The sequence below is a fragment of the Saccostrea cucullata genome, unplaced genomic scaffold (assembly GCF_032062105.1).
Source record: "Saccostrea cucullata isolate Sc308-1 unplaced genomic scaffold, CSIRO_AGI_Scuc_v1 ctg7347, whole genome shotgun sequence".
In the NCBI taxonomy this organism is placed as follows: Eukaryota; Metazoa; Mollusca; class Bivalvia; order Ostreida; family Ostreidae; genus Saccostrea; species Saccostrea cuccullata.
The window spans coordinates 1-14,552 of NW_026927926.1; the positions used below are offsets into that span (position 1 = coordinate 1).

At 32.3% G+C, this 14,552-nt stretch overlaps 1 protein-coding gene and 1 long non-coding RNA gene across 3 annotated transcripts; one reads left to right on the top strand and one right to left on the bottom strand.

Moving 5' to 3' along the window:
* Positions 1 to 1,615: 1,615 nt before the first annotated feature.
* LOC134275869 (uncharacterized) lies at positions 1,616 to 4,986 on the top strand. Of its 2 annotated transcripts, none has more exons than XR_009993940.1 (4): positions 1,616 to 1,726; positions 3,403 to 3,489; positions 3,864 to 3,950; positions 4,588 to 4,986. It is a non-coding gene; the product is annotated as an uncharacterized LOC134275869 (long non-coding RNA). The 2 variants fall into 2 exon arrangements; XR_009993938.1 differs by having other exon boundaries at positions 1,619 to 1,730.
* A 3,402-nt stretch (positions 4,987 to 8,388) lies between these two features.
* Positions 8,389 to 13,371, bottom strand: LOC134275870 (angiopoietin-2-like). The gene is made up of 3 exons (XM_062758153.1): positions 13,092 to 13,371; positions 8,929 to 9,065; positions 8,389 to 8,493 (listed from the first exon to the last, which is right to left on the bottom strand). Exons 1-3 carry the CDS (start codon positions 13,369 to 13,371, stop codon positions 8,389 to 8,391), a joined length of 522 nt encoding a protein of 173 aa, XP_062614137.1.
* Between the last annotated feature and the right edge of the window lie 1,181 nt (positions 13,372 to 14,552).

Consider the following 14,552-nt stretch of genomic DNA (forward strand, 5'->3'; position numbering starts at 1 on the left):
GTTTTTGATTGATCATTGTTAAACACCAAGTCAGCAATATTTCAGTCAAAATTGGACGAAAAAGGTTTTTAATTTGAAAATTGGCTACTGAATATTCTAGTTACAAATGATTCTAATTTTACACCATAATCATCTTCTCTGAATTTAGAACATATAACGTAAATTTTCAACTACTTAGCAATGTCTTATTCAATGTCCCCGAAAATTCTGAATTTACCAACATTTGATATCATGAAATATTAAAAACCTTTAATTAACAAGGAATCAGAATATTCTACAAAGTATTAGAATAAAATTATGTATCATTGACTCTATAAACAACACCTTAATAATCTTTCCAAAATAAAAAAAAGTTTAGGATTATATACATGATTTTTATCCAGTTTAATAAAATTAAGTTGAGTACACTTACCTAAAGTTCCCCTGGCAGGTCCTGCAAGAAAGAGTTGATATTTCCCTGCTTCGTCGGAGACAGAGAATCGGTCGTACATTTCATACAACGTTGTACCATTCTGCAGATTTATGGACACATACAGGGATGATGAGTTTTCTTTTGTCAATTGATGGATTACATCATTTCCTGAATTAAAATATATTGAAATCAATCAATTATTCTAACGCTGCAATCACACCAACAGAAGAATTACTTGAGTAAAATTTACAAAAAAAAAATTATTGAGTAAAGTATTAGAAAGGAAATATATAAAATACAAGATTCATTTTAAATATTTAAAACAGAATAGAGTCAGTTAAAAACACTTCTTGCTTTTCTTTGTCACTAGCTTGTTTTTTTCTTAGTCTTAATGTTCTTAAAATTATTTTAATTGATATGAACTAAATCAGCTTTAAAAAATTTCTTGCGTTTTTTTAAGGAAATATATGCATTAAGTTTCATAAACCCTCTGCTCACTCATATAAAATGTTGCTTGAACCTTGATGATTTTCCAAAACAAATGTATTTTATAAGTAGAAAACCGACAATTATAGTATAGCTTGCAGGGCGAAATTGGATAAAAAGACACTTCAACATGATAAATCTATAATGGAATAATAGACATTTATGCCATTAAGAGGCCGTGTCAGTAACCATTGAGTATTGTATATAAAGTGAGTGGAATGTGAAAAAAAATATTTTGCTTTAATATTTGGGTGCATGGAAGTATAGATGAATGTCCTTTCAAACATGAGTTATTTGGGTCACATCTTCCTTGTTACCATAGCAACGGTGATTTTAATGCTTGAAAAGTGTGAAATTTGATTATTGATAACCCTGTCAAAATTAATTACAGAATCAAACTATGTTTTTCTTAATTTCAATATACATGGGAGATTTAATTTTTCCCATGTTTATTTTAAAGCATTTGGGGCCTACTTTGCTTTGTTTCTACCAAATGCTGTAAAATCAACATGATTTTTATAAATATTTTACACGAAAACGCAACCAAACTCTATCATAACCATACATGCAATAGAAACTACGAGCTTTGAAGTTATAAATCCAATAATAAAAAAATGGTAGTTGGGTACTCTATAGCAAATAATTTGATTTAGAATGTACTACAAATATGAAAACGCGTGAACGATTACCTCCCTTTTGTGGAACTCTCCTGCTGATAAAGAACAGAAAGTTGCTGTTGCAGCAGAAGTCGGAGAAGGAAAACACCATGTAAAGATGTATAAAGCAGGTCTTGTGCGGTTACAGAGGACATGACAGCATCAAGAGTTTGTAGGTGACTGAAAAGTATACTATTTATAGTCCGAAATATCTGACGTTTTCCTGGCTTTTTAACTATTTCTATATTTTACGTGCGAGGAAAACGCCAGAACCGGCGCCTTTAGGCTTTACGAAAACTGGGAATTCCAAGCAGCGGCATTCTCGGGTGTATTTTCGATACTTGCAATTACTTGTCAAACTCACAATTTATCAACAGTACAATGCCTCTAGTACTTACCAATATAGTTTTTATGGTTTGTTTGTAAATATATGATCCGATGGAAACATTTTCTCTGACTGTCGAGATTTGTTTTCATTTCGTGCGTTTACAAATTAAAAAAAAATATACAAGTCCTGTATCGAAATCAAATGATGAGTGATTATTTTCTTTTCATTGATATTGTCAAGTACTAAAAGCATTGTGCCATTGATAAATTGTGACAACGGCATTTAATGCGGTTCCCAAGTATGGGAAATCAACTCTGACTGGAAATGGCGAAATTTCCAGTTTTCGTAATGGCGCTGGTTCTGACGTTTTCCTGGCACAGAAAATATTAAAAAAAAAAACTGGATAATGCCAGATATTTCAGACTTTATTATTTAAAGCATATTCATCAATCACTGATAAGGTCAAATTGGTAGATTTCCACTCATGTATGTCTGCGTATTAGTGTTCTTTTGATAAGTAATATTTCAAACAATATTTCTTAAAATTCATAGCCATACCTGCTATACCTCATTATCTCAGGTCTATCAATATATATTTTTTCGGAGAGCTACAGTTCTGCAGCTACACTAAAACAAGATGATAAAACTTGAGGTTGCTAATATTGATTTGAAAAGGGGAAGGGAAACTAGGATAACAGACTCAACTCTGGTTTCAAAATCTGCTCCTGACCCTTAAAGTGGAGGGGAGGGGAACCAGGATTTATAAATTTTAACTACAGGAAATTTTGACTTCCCAAATAAGTAAGGAGTGGGTGGGGTGCTGTTCCTCCTAAGCCCTTGATCAGGTTGGGCACAATTTCCGAATACGATAATTCTGAAAATGTGAGACTAAATATGTAATATCGCGATTACCTCACAGTTATCTAACTTACTACCACTCTTTTGGGGGGAAGTCGAGAAAGCTCGAATCTCACGAGATTACAGGGGCACAATGGCATTGTTTACAGTAGTGACAATCGAATGATTTGAACAATTTTATGCCGAAAGTACAATGTATTGCCAAGAATTGAATTCCAAATAGTAGATTGTCAAATAAGGAAAGTTTAGATTATTTTATCAGCTTTAAAATGCCATGATTTTCAATGAAAATTTGATGAGAAGAGCCCGCTTAGTTAAAAATATCGTAAAAAATGTAACATTGAAGGATTAGCTCCTCTCAAAAATTAATTAGGCTGGTTCAGCGATTGTTAAGGACGGTATTCCACCAGGATTTTTTTACTTATCTGTCCTCAAAAATTCTACAATGATCGATCTTGCATTGTATTCAATAGCACATTTGTCCCAAGCCAACAGACGTTCCCTACCTCCATCGCGAAAGAGTTCCACTAAGTTAAGTAATCGCGATATCAAGTATTGGAGTATCCCCTTTGTCCAGTTTAATGTCTTAATATATCATATCCCAGTCACTATATATGCTATAGGCTCAAGTAAGTTTGTAAACAGGTCTAAAATATTTTCAGGAGAATCATGATGATGATCAGTTGCAATGTGAACTACCAAATAACCATGAAGTACAAGCAGATCCAATTAATGTGGAACAAATAAAGGTTTGTATTGAAATTTTTACATGTACTGAATTATTATGCCCAAAGAGCATGAACATATTTTTGTTTGTCCTTTCTGTCTGTCTGTTGTCAGCTTTAACCTTTAAATTACCATGACTTTTGAACTGTGAGATCATATTTGGTATACATAATCCACTAATTAAGGTCTTTTAGATTACACCAACATCAGTAACCTTTAGACCTTGATCTTTTTGCTAAAACTAGCTTTTCTATATTTGTTGACGCTGGGGGCATACTGTTTCACAAACTTATCTTGCTTTAAATTACTTTAAGCATCAGCTTGTTTATTATAAAGAATCAGCAACTATATGCAGTAGGGTCATGTAAATTTGTAAACAGATATGAAATACTTTCAGGAGAATCATGATGATGATGAGCTGCTATGTGAACTACCAAATAACCATGAAGTACAACCAGATTCAAAGCATATGGAACAAATAGAGGTTTGTACTGAATTTTTTACATGTACTGAATTGTTTAGAACTACTTTGAGCATCAGCCTCAAAGAGAACCGGTAATCACTTTGTTCATCCATTTCTTTGTTGAGAGATAACTCAAATGCTATATGTCCTGGAAACTTCAAACTTGAAAGGATTGTGACTCAATAACTTAAATCCATTTGACCTATGAACTTCATATTTTAAACCCAGACAAGAAGCCCAAAATGGGCCCATATTGCTCACCTGGTCTTCTGTCAAAGGTTGTTAAAGACTGATATCATGAGGCACATTTGTGTCATGTAAGCTGTGCTTTTGAGGCAGGTATGAAATGCATTTCAGATAAGACAATTTCATTGAAGTCTACTGTGACCTTAGCATTGAAGTTTGACATTGAGTTAGGGTCATGGCACACCACCTTATCATTAGGAGCATTGTATGCCAAGTATGAAGCTGTTCCATGAGGCATATAGAAATACAGACCTGAAAACTCCATCAAATTTTACCTTGACCTTGACATTGAAGGTGTGACTTTGGCTCAGGGCTGTGAAACACTGTCTCAGCATGAGTATTATTTGTGTCAAAATGAACTTGTTTTAAATGAAGTTGTTAGTTGGATTGATTTTGTATCTTTCTTTTGTAGGTGGAATCAACTTCAGACGACAACTTTTCCAAACACCTTGTGAAAGTCATCTGAATGCCAGGATTCTCAAGAGCATGAAGATAGTCCATTACATAGGAGGAAGACCTTGATTATGTATCTTGATGCCATTGGTGAAAAGGCAGAAGTCTAACACTGACTGTGAAGAAAATGACTTGACAGCTGAAGGGAACATGAACAATTTGAATCAGATTTCTGATATGGCTCTTAAAGCAGTGAACTAAAAAACATTTTCTTACTAAGTTTAAGATTTTGATATCAAAGTTTTTGGAAGGGGGATATAGGAATCACCCTGTTTGTTTGTCCATCTGTCTGTGGACAACACTTGGATTATACTGCTCTAGCTCTAGTTGGTTAAAATAGATAATATCTAAAATCAAATGTGTCATACTTCTTGTTTATTGTGCATAAATGTACTCTGAAGAACATACTGTATAAGTAGAATTTTTAGCGAGGATTTAATTTTGGCATTATTAGAGATGGTGCTGACATCGCTGAAATTGAATATTGCTAAAAATCAATGTCTTATTATTTGTAATAGCTTCTTTAGTAAACATTTTAAAATCGCTAAAATTACTTCTGGCTAAAAATAAAATACCAGACTTTGGTAGAAATCGCTAAATTTGCATCTCACTAAAATTTCCACTTATACGATATATTATTATTTCTAGCAAAGTATTTCTGTAAAATATTTGACTGTACACTTAAGAAAAAATTCAGTCTCAGAATCAGGTACAAGATATGCTGTAATGGTGCCTAGTTGTGTCGCCTGCATAGCAAGGGGACTCCTAGGGATCACTTCTCCATTGTCTGTCAGTCTGACTAGCTGACCATCAGTCTATCTGTCTGTCACAATTTGATATGTCATTCCTGACTCCTGAGACACACATTTTCAATGGAAAACTCTTGTTTTACGTTTATATCTGTGATACTTTTAGTGAGCATTGATATTTGACCAGTTGATTGGTCTTTGATAGTAAAATAAGATAAAACTTGAAATATGAAGTTGCTGTATTAAACTACATTTTCACAAGCCTTGCTGATGTTAAGGTTTATTTTCATTTGAATAAGTATAAGGTTGTCTTGTGTTTAACAGGCACGACTTCTCATTATACCCCCTGTAAACGAAGTTTGGGGGGGGTGTATATAGGATTCAGCTTGTCTGTCTATCTGTCTAACTGTCCGTCCCTCTGTCTAGCTGTGCAAACATGTACGGTCCATATCTTTCTTACGGAGGAACATTAGAATCTACTACTCCATACAAAGATTGCTCATGACCTAAGAGTGTGTCATGACCTTGACTCAAGGTCATTTGGGGAAGTTCAAGGTCACTGGAAGAAAAATTTCATTATTTGTGTCCGTTCCATATCTTTCTTATGGATTAACTTGGTAAGTTCCCATTTTACAAAAAGATTCCTCATGACCTAAGGGTGTGTCATGACCTTGACCCAAGGTCATCTGTGCATGTTCAAGGTCACTAAAAGAAAAATTGTAAAATTCATGTTTGGCACATATCTTTATTTTGGATTAACTTGAATCTACTACTTCACACAAAGAGGGTTTATGACCTGGTGTGTTATGACCTTCAGCAAAGTTTATTTAAGTTCAAGGTCACTGAAAGGAAAATTTCTTAATATGTGCATGGTCCATATATTGCTTATGGGTAAACTGGTTAGTTCCTATTTCACATAAAGATTCCTTATAACCTAAGGGTGTATCATTACCTTGATGCAATGTTATCTATGCAAGTTCAAGGTTATAAAAGCAACAAGTTCATAATTCATGTTTTGTACATATCTGTCTTATGGAAAAACATGGTAAGTTCCTGTTTTACACAAAAATCGCTTATTGTATTGAGGATGTGTCATGACCTTGACCCAAGGTTCTTTGTGTAAGTTTAATGTCACTGAAAGGAAAAACTTCATAATTTGTGCCTGGTCCATATCATTCTTATTGATAAACTTGGATACTTTCTTGTTTACACAAAGATTACTTATGACATAAGGGTGTGTCATGACTTTGACCCAAGGTCAATTGTCCAAGTTCAAGGGCACAGACAGTAAAAAAATTATAATTCATGTCTGGTCCATATCTTTCTTATGGATAAACTTAGAAGGTTCCCATTTTACACAAACATTGCTTTGACCTGAGAACTTGTCATGACTTTAAACCAAGGTCATTTATGCAAGTTCAAGGTCACTGACAAAAAAAATTCATAATTCATGTGTGATCCATACATTTAGTCTATTTTTAGCTGCACCTTCGTTTCATTTATAAAAAAAATTAATGAGCAATTACAATTGCACTAAAATGTTTTAGCTTTTCTCTCTTCTCTTCGATCCATAAAATATTCATGATTAAGCACTTTTGAAAAACCCAGCGGGGGGGGGGTATTTTGTCCCATTTGGACAGTTCTAGTTGTTTTTAGGTTTATAACTTGAATAATAAACATGGTACAGCAATGTAAATTAGCCAGTAGACAGCATTGGAGTCCCTTTAGGTTGAACATTGTGTCATTTTGACATATAACTTCAGCTTTTGTTATGTCATATATGGTCAAGTTTTTGCGTATTTGGTCCACATTCTGACTATATTGTATAACTATTAGACATTGTAGAGCAATGGTACTTATTATTACTTATATGATGGGGTAAGTACAACAGGGTTGACAGTTGATCAGGATGCCATGACCCAAATATTCCACTTGAGAGGCTTTAATTTCCTGGGTGTATGTTTCATGTTTTGCCGATCCTAGTCAAGTCAGTTGCTAGGGTATAAATTCCGTTGCTATGGAGATTACTTTTCCTATTGTTTTGTAAAAAAGTCGTACATTTTATGGAGTTTTTTCTAAAGTACTATGTTTCTGTAGATATGGCATCTAACTATTAAATATCTGTTGTAATATTAAAAAAAAAATTGCCAAAACTTGCGAAAATCCATTGAAAGTGTTTTGAAAAAATGCAAATTTTGATTTCTGAAAAAAAAAATTGGGACATCCGACTACCAATTTTTATTTTATTATTTCATAGTATTGGGATATATCTTTAACTTTGTATGACATACAATATCTACGGTTGTTGCGTTTTTAAGTATTCGACTTTTGAAAAAACTTAATTTTCCATGGATATTCCCATCATGAAAACCTTGTCATTTTTCGGTTGCCATAGCAACCATATCAAAATTTTTGAAAATACTTACAGACATGCAGATATTTTCTTCTGATGCATCTTTCATTATTTCAGTATAAGAAAACAAATTTAGACCTTCCAATTGTTCCCTCCTCTGCATTTAAATATGTCTAAATTTGTATTATTTTACAATGTTTCATTGAGAATTTACTATGCAAATCACATTTGTTGCCATGGAAACCAATGATGATGAATAAATTTGTAAAATTTGTCTTAAATGTGTTTTTTGTTGTTGTTCAAATATTTTAGGGTGGTTTTTGCCCAATTCAAAATTTTTGACTTTCCATGTAAATCTCAATGGTTACTGACACGGCCTCTTAAAAGTTAATTCTATTATCAGAGTATCATTGACCCTTAAGTCACTATTTATATATCCCTGTTAAATATATCAAATTCGTATCTTAGTTGTTTGAAAAATTAGCGAACTACAAAATCATATTTAGGAAATCAACAACAACCACAACAGAAATCTCCGGTAAATCTCAATACGTATTAACTACTAGTAATTTTAAAATTTAATCCTTCATAAGCAACAATTTTTAAAGATTTTATTTAAAAAAAATGTTTGTTTTATTTGAAATGTGATCAAAGATCACTATTTACCAATCCAGACTTCCGCTTCCGATGAACCAAACCCATTTTTATAATTTATCCAGTTACTGTCAAAGGTCACGGATCCATCCATCCGTTTTTGAATTGTCTTGAAAAGATAAATAACAGTTGAATTATTTTGAAAATTAAGATACATTTGCATTAGAACTTTAAAGTGGAAAATGTTTCTGTTCTCTTACCTAATCCCTTTGTAAGAAATTAATTGATTTATTATATATTTCTACCCTGAAGAACATCAAACATAAATTTAAATAAATCTGCATATTTAATTGCCAAATTAACAAACTAAATCTCAATTAAATTACAGGGGTATACTATATAAAAATACCCTCTCTCTCCCGAATAACAAATCCAATCTTATTTATTTTACAGTTTGAAACTAAACTCCCCAGATTAATAAGTCAAATTACAAACAAAGTACTGGTTGATAGAAAATACCCATCTCTCGGGAACATCAAAACTTAATCAAATTACAAGTGTAGTGTATACAATATTTATAAAGCTGTATAAATAAATAACACACCGTCCATCCCCCTCCCATTGTATCCATGTCACAGAACACCTTGACTGGAATAGAACTGATCCCATAAGGGTAGATGTCGTACACGCCGCTATTATTGAGACCTTGATAAAGAATATCCTGACAGTCTGTGGCGAGAACTAAAACGAGAAAAAAACAATAGATGATTTTATTTTGTATATATATTTCATATATTCTGTATCTCACATTACAAGATAGAGGTACACAAACATATTATGATCAAATAAGCATCCTTTGAAAATTGAAACAAAACCTATTGTGAATAGTTTGTTTTGCTATTCTTAAACAATGTTTTGTTTTTGTTTTTTTTTTGAAAAATCCGAGTAAAATTTGAAATGATTTGCTGAGCAGTACTACAGCTAGAGGTACTGTGAGATCACTAGATGATATCGCCCCCTCCCCCATTTGATTATAATGGTGAAGTCCATGCTTTGCTCTTGGAGACACGAAAAGTGTCAATTTTAGGAAGTAAAATAGGAAGTGCAGAATGGCATTTTATAATAAAAAATATGTGAACATATCATTTTATTTATCCTGTGGTATAGGAGGAGTTTCGGATAAGAGAGTAATACCCTTCAATATCAAGAATGGCAGTGTCAATGTTTGCTATAGTAAACCCGAAATGTATGTCCGATCAAAGGGTAAATAGTAATGTGCACAATATCATTATATAACAAAGATTCTGTGAAAGTTTCATTAAATTTCATTCAGTGATATAAAAGTAGTTAATGATAAAAGATGGATGCTCAAGAAAGAATTAATACAGACGGACGGACAGCTAGACAGACGGACAGAAATCCCGATCACTATATCCCCCTCCGCTTTTCAAGTGGTGACAGAATAATAATTACCTTTATAAGATACTTTAACTAGCCATGATTATTTAAACTTTACCATAAATACTGCCTAACATACAATCGAATAGTCATCAATGTTTTTTTCTGACATGAGCATTTAATGTCACTCAATGATTTTTTTCTTAAACAAGCATTGAATTCACGGAAGCAAAAGAAAGTTGCCATTATAAGCAAACAAAAGCTTTGCAATGTTTTATCACTGTTTTGGATATTCTTTTCCCGTATTAATTGAAAACATTTTGTCAATTTTAAGATTTTATCCTTTAGTTTTGGAATTCATCCAAATTAGAGAAAAAATAAGCAAACAAAAGCTGGATTTATATTCACAAAGTAATACGTGTACTATACATTAACATTCACAAAGTAGTACGTGAATTAAAGTGTTTATTCAACGTTAATAATTTCAATAAATAATATCTTTAGGAAAAAATGAAAAAAAAAAATATTCACATCAAAGTCTCCGTCTAAAGATTTGCACTGACTTATGCTTTGATTAAATATACTTTTTAAAAGTTTATAGTTCAAAATATTATTTAAGGAATGTAGCTTATTTCAACTTATATTATACGATATAACATAACTTGGGGCAATTTACGCTTTATAAACCGCGAAGCGGTCTATAAAAAAGCGTAAACTGCCCCAAGTTTTTTTATATCGTATAATATAAGTTGAAATAAGCTTCATTCCTTATAAATTAACTTCAGTGCAGAGAATGAGACATTTTTTCCCCAAGAATAAGGCTTCACATTGATTAAATTTTAAAAGTAACGTCAAGCGGAGTAATACGTTTTTTGACGTAACCCTAACAAAAAAATACTATAGTAAACTATAGTTAACTATAGTTTACAATAGTAAATCAAAGTTCCCACGTTTTCAACATAGTAAATCAAAGTTCCAAAGTTTTTACCATAGTAAATCAAGGTTCCAAAGTTTTTACCATAGTAAATCAAAGTTCCAAAGTTTTCACCATAGTAAATCAAAGTTCCAAAGTTTTTACTATAGTAAATCAAAGTTCCAAAGTTTTCACCGTAATAAATCAAAGTTCCAAGGTTTTCGCCATAGTAAATCAAAGTTCCAAAGTTTTCACCATAGTAAATCAAAGTTCCAAAGTTTTTGCAATAGTAAATCAAAGTTCCAAAGTTTTCGCCATAGTAAATCAAAGTTCTAAAGTTTTACGATAGTAAATCAAAGTTCCAAAGTTTATACCATAGTTTTTTCAAAGTTCCAAAGTTTTTACTATAGTAAATTAAAGTTCCGATGTTTATTTTGTAATTACTTTATGAACTTAAATATTTTAATTATTAATAAATATTCATAATTAAAAATAACAATATATTTAAATACATAATGCTTATTTATTGGTGAAAGAGACTATTTTTCCATTAAAATAATTTCTTGTTTCTTTGTTCTATTTGGGGGACGATTTGCGTTTTTGAAGAAAAAAAATCTGAAGCTTCAATGAAGTTTATATAATGTACAGAATGGGAAGCAAAACCATAATCTTAAGAGTTTATAGTGCTTAATCAAAGTTCCAATGTTTTCTCTATAGTAAATCAAAGTTCCCAAGATTTCACCATAGTAAATTAAGGTTCCAAAGTTTTTACTATAGTAAATTAAAGTTCCAAAGTTTTCACCATAGTAAATCAACGTTCCAAAGTTTTTACTATAGTAAATCAAAGTTCCAAAGTTTTTACTAAAGTAAAACAAAGTTCCAAAGTTTTCACCATAGTAAATCAAAGTTCCAAAGTTTTCACCATAGTAAATCAAAGTTCCAAAGTTATAACTTTGGTACTATAGTTAACTATAGTAAACCATAGTTAACTATAGTTTACTATAGTATTTTTTTGTTAGGGAACACATTGTGACGCAGGTAAGTAATGTTATACAAAATGGATACAATCTTTTATCCTATCAAATAACGTGTTACAAGTAAAATTAAATTATTATCCAATACTCATGTGAACAAAAAGCAAATCTATATATAAAACAAAATAAATGCAAACCCAAAAACCAAATATCATTTTCAAGCAGAGTAATTAGAATTCAAATATGAATTAATAGGTGTAATGCTTTAATCTGAGACATGAACGAATCATACAGTATATTGATATTTTTTCATTTTGATGAGGAAATACTTTCTGTAAGACAATTTTTCCACCTATACAACTATAGCCGAAGATCCCTTTCTTGCACTTTCAGGGATTTATAAAAGCCAATAATTACACATAAAATCTAAACGGTCTCACCGTTATTTCTTTGATGTAAAGGAGCCCGATCGCCAGGATTGCTAACCCTTCCGTTGCACCTGATCCCACTTCTGATTTAGAGGTCATAATTTGATCTGCTTTTTATCTGTATTGTTTGAATGGTGTTTGGAGTGTGAATACTGTTTGTTATTATACTTCTGTTAAAATGTTTCCTATATAAAGTTCAGAAGGTAAAATAGCTATCTTTAATAGTTCACGTATAGCAAAGCTATACCCCGGGGTATAGTTTTTGCTATCCACCCTCGGAAAATTTTCATGCAATTTTTGCCTCCAATTTTGATTTCAAGCAATAAATCTATGGATTGATGATGTCATAATGACTTCAGTAGCAATGTGACGTCATCAGGTTTTCAGATTATTTTTGCAGTATTATCATACTCCTAAAAAATTAAAACCTAAAAATTATATTATACATCAGTACAATAAAACGCTTATCCCCTCGGGCAAGCCATTTGGGGGAATAGTTCTCTGTCGCGGGTTTGATAAAAGAGCTATCCCACTATATTTCCATTTCTTATTTTTTTTCTCTGTGATAACCCTTTGAAAGTTAGCGGAGTTGATTTCTTGATAATTCTACCGGAATGTAAATTAGTCAAGTCGATAGGTCAGGAGCTAAGAAGGCCTAATACGCATGCAAATCTCGTGCGCATCTGTTCCTGTGCTTGATGCTAAGGAGGCCAAATATGTATGTAAATCTCGTGCGACTTCTCGTGAGGACTATTGAAATCGACATGGGAGTCCTCATTTTTTAAGTCTAAATCTACAATTTTATTTCGTAATGAAATGGAAATATAAGGAATCACTGTCTAGTTAGGAGGGTATGTCAGGGACATCAACATAAGTGGGAAACATGGGATAATTTTAGCATAACGGGTTCGCCCGTTATGCAAATTATCCCATGGTTCCCACGATTGGTGATGCCCTGACATACCCTCCTAACTACAGTGATTCCTAACACACCCAGTGGTGTATATTATCATTTTCATTTCCCAAAACAATATATATAAAAGATAATACATACCATCAAAGTATCTCCAGCCCTCCTCCTTTGTAGCTGACGACATGTTGAGTTTTCTGTGGAGCCGGCACTTCTTCAATCTATCATTATAACCAAACACCCTACAATCTTCCCGACACTTCTCAGCGCAGTCTTTGAACGATATAAAATACTCTCTTAAGTGTTCTTGTTCCGACTTTTTATCATCAAAGTCTATGTTTCTGGCATATATCCGAGAGAACATGGCAGCGAGAGGCACTGTAAAGCAGGCAACAATTAAAAAGACACCCCAAAGACTGCTCATACTGTTGTCTGTGTATTACACTAGTTGTACGGTTTCTGTAAAGAAATTGCGAGCTAATCTTCAACCTAGCTGGTTAAAATATAAAAGCCTCAATGCATTGCGTACCAGTGATTGGCTGATTGTTACGTATTTCACTATCTCTAGAAGATCGATTTTAGAACAAGAATGACTGAATGTTTAATTGGTCTAAATATGAAAATGATACATTTGATTATATTTTAAATTATATCCCTTGAATAGCATCACGATTCCCGTCCATTCGTCTTTCTGTCCGTCAGTCTGTTAAGATTTGGGGAACCCATCTCTAATCCACAACATCTTTTATAACACTGAATGAAATTTAATGAAATTTCACAGAAGCTTTGAAACATAGTGCCGTTGTACACATCCGATTTATAGATAGTATACATACGAAGATTGATTCAGAAGTTTGGAAAAGTCTACATATTTTACTTATCTATTAGTGACAATGATTGAAAATAACAAAAAAAATCACTTTTAGAATTTTTTTAAGTATAATTACAACAATAAGTATTTGAATATTACTGATAGTAAAGTTCATTTAATATAGAAATGGATGGTTTGAAATGCAAGGGAGATATGTACTCGTTCATTATTGTTTTAAATTTAATTGTTAAGGATGGATAACACGATTTGTTTTTATAAATCAGCAATATTTCTCAAAGATTTACACTTAAATTGGTAACTTGATTAACATTTATCACACATAGCGGAAGAATTGTATAAGAACTTGTCATAAGGTTAAACATTTGTACAAAATAAGAAGAGGGTACAGTTTGAGCTTTATTGTGCCCTCAAAATTTAAAGTTCTTAAACAGTTATGAAATTGGCTTCAACAATAGTTGAGAAGATGAATATGATAAATCATTAAAAAATATGGCATAAAAGAGGACATTTCTGGAAATACGACGTCATTATTTTGGTACATTTTTAAGTTTAATGCAGAAAAGCCCCAAAATGACTCATTTCTGTGCTAATTTTCCTTTAGAAAATAGTGTCTGCCACCGTCGCCCACTTTAATTTTTAGATATATTATGTAAAATGCTATGAAAAATCACATTTCTTAAAATCTTCCCGGGCGACGGTGGCAGAGTATGTTTTCTGAAAGAAAATACCACTGAAAATTGATGTCTTCTGCAACTTTTTAAGAAAATACGGGA

Coding starts and splice junctions, on each gene's coding strand:
- LOC134275870 (XM_062758153.1), bottom strand. CDS start 13,371: ATGAGCAGTCTTTGGGGTGTCTTTTTAATTGTTGCCTGCTTTACAGTG. Junction 9,066..13,091: donor GGGCTGGAGATACTTTGATG/GTATGTATTATC, acceptor TTCTCGTTTTAG/TTCTCGCCACAGACTGTCAG. Junction 8,494..8,928: donor CAATGGGAGGGGGATGGACG/GTGTGTTATTTA, acceptor TATCTTTTCAAG/ACAATTCAAAAACGGATGGA.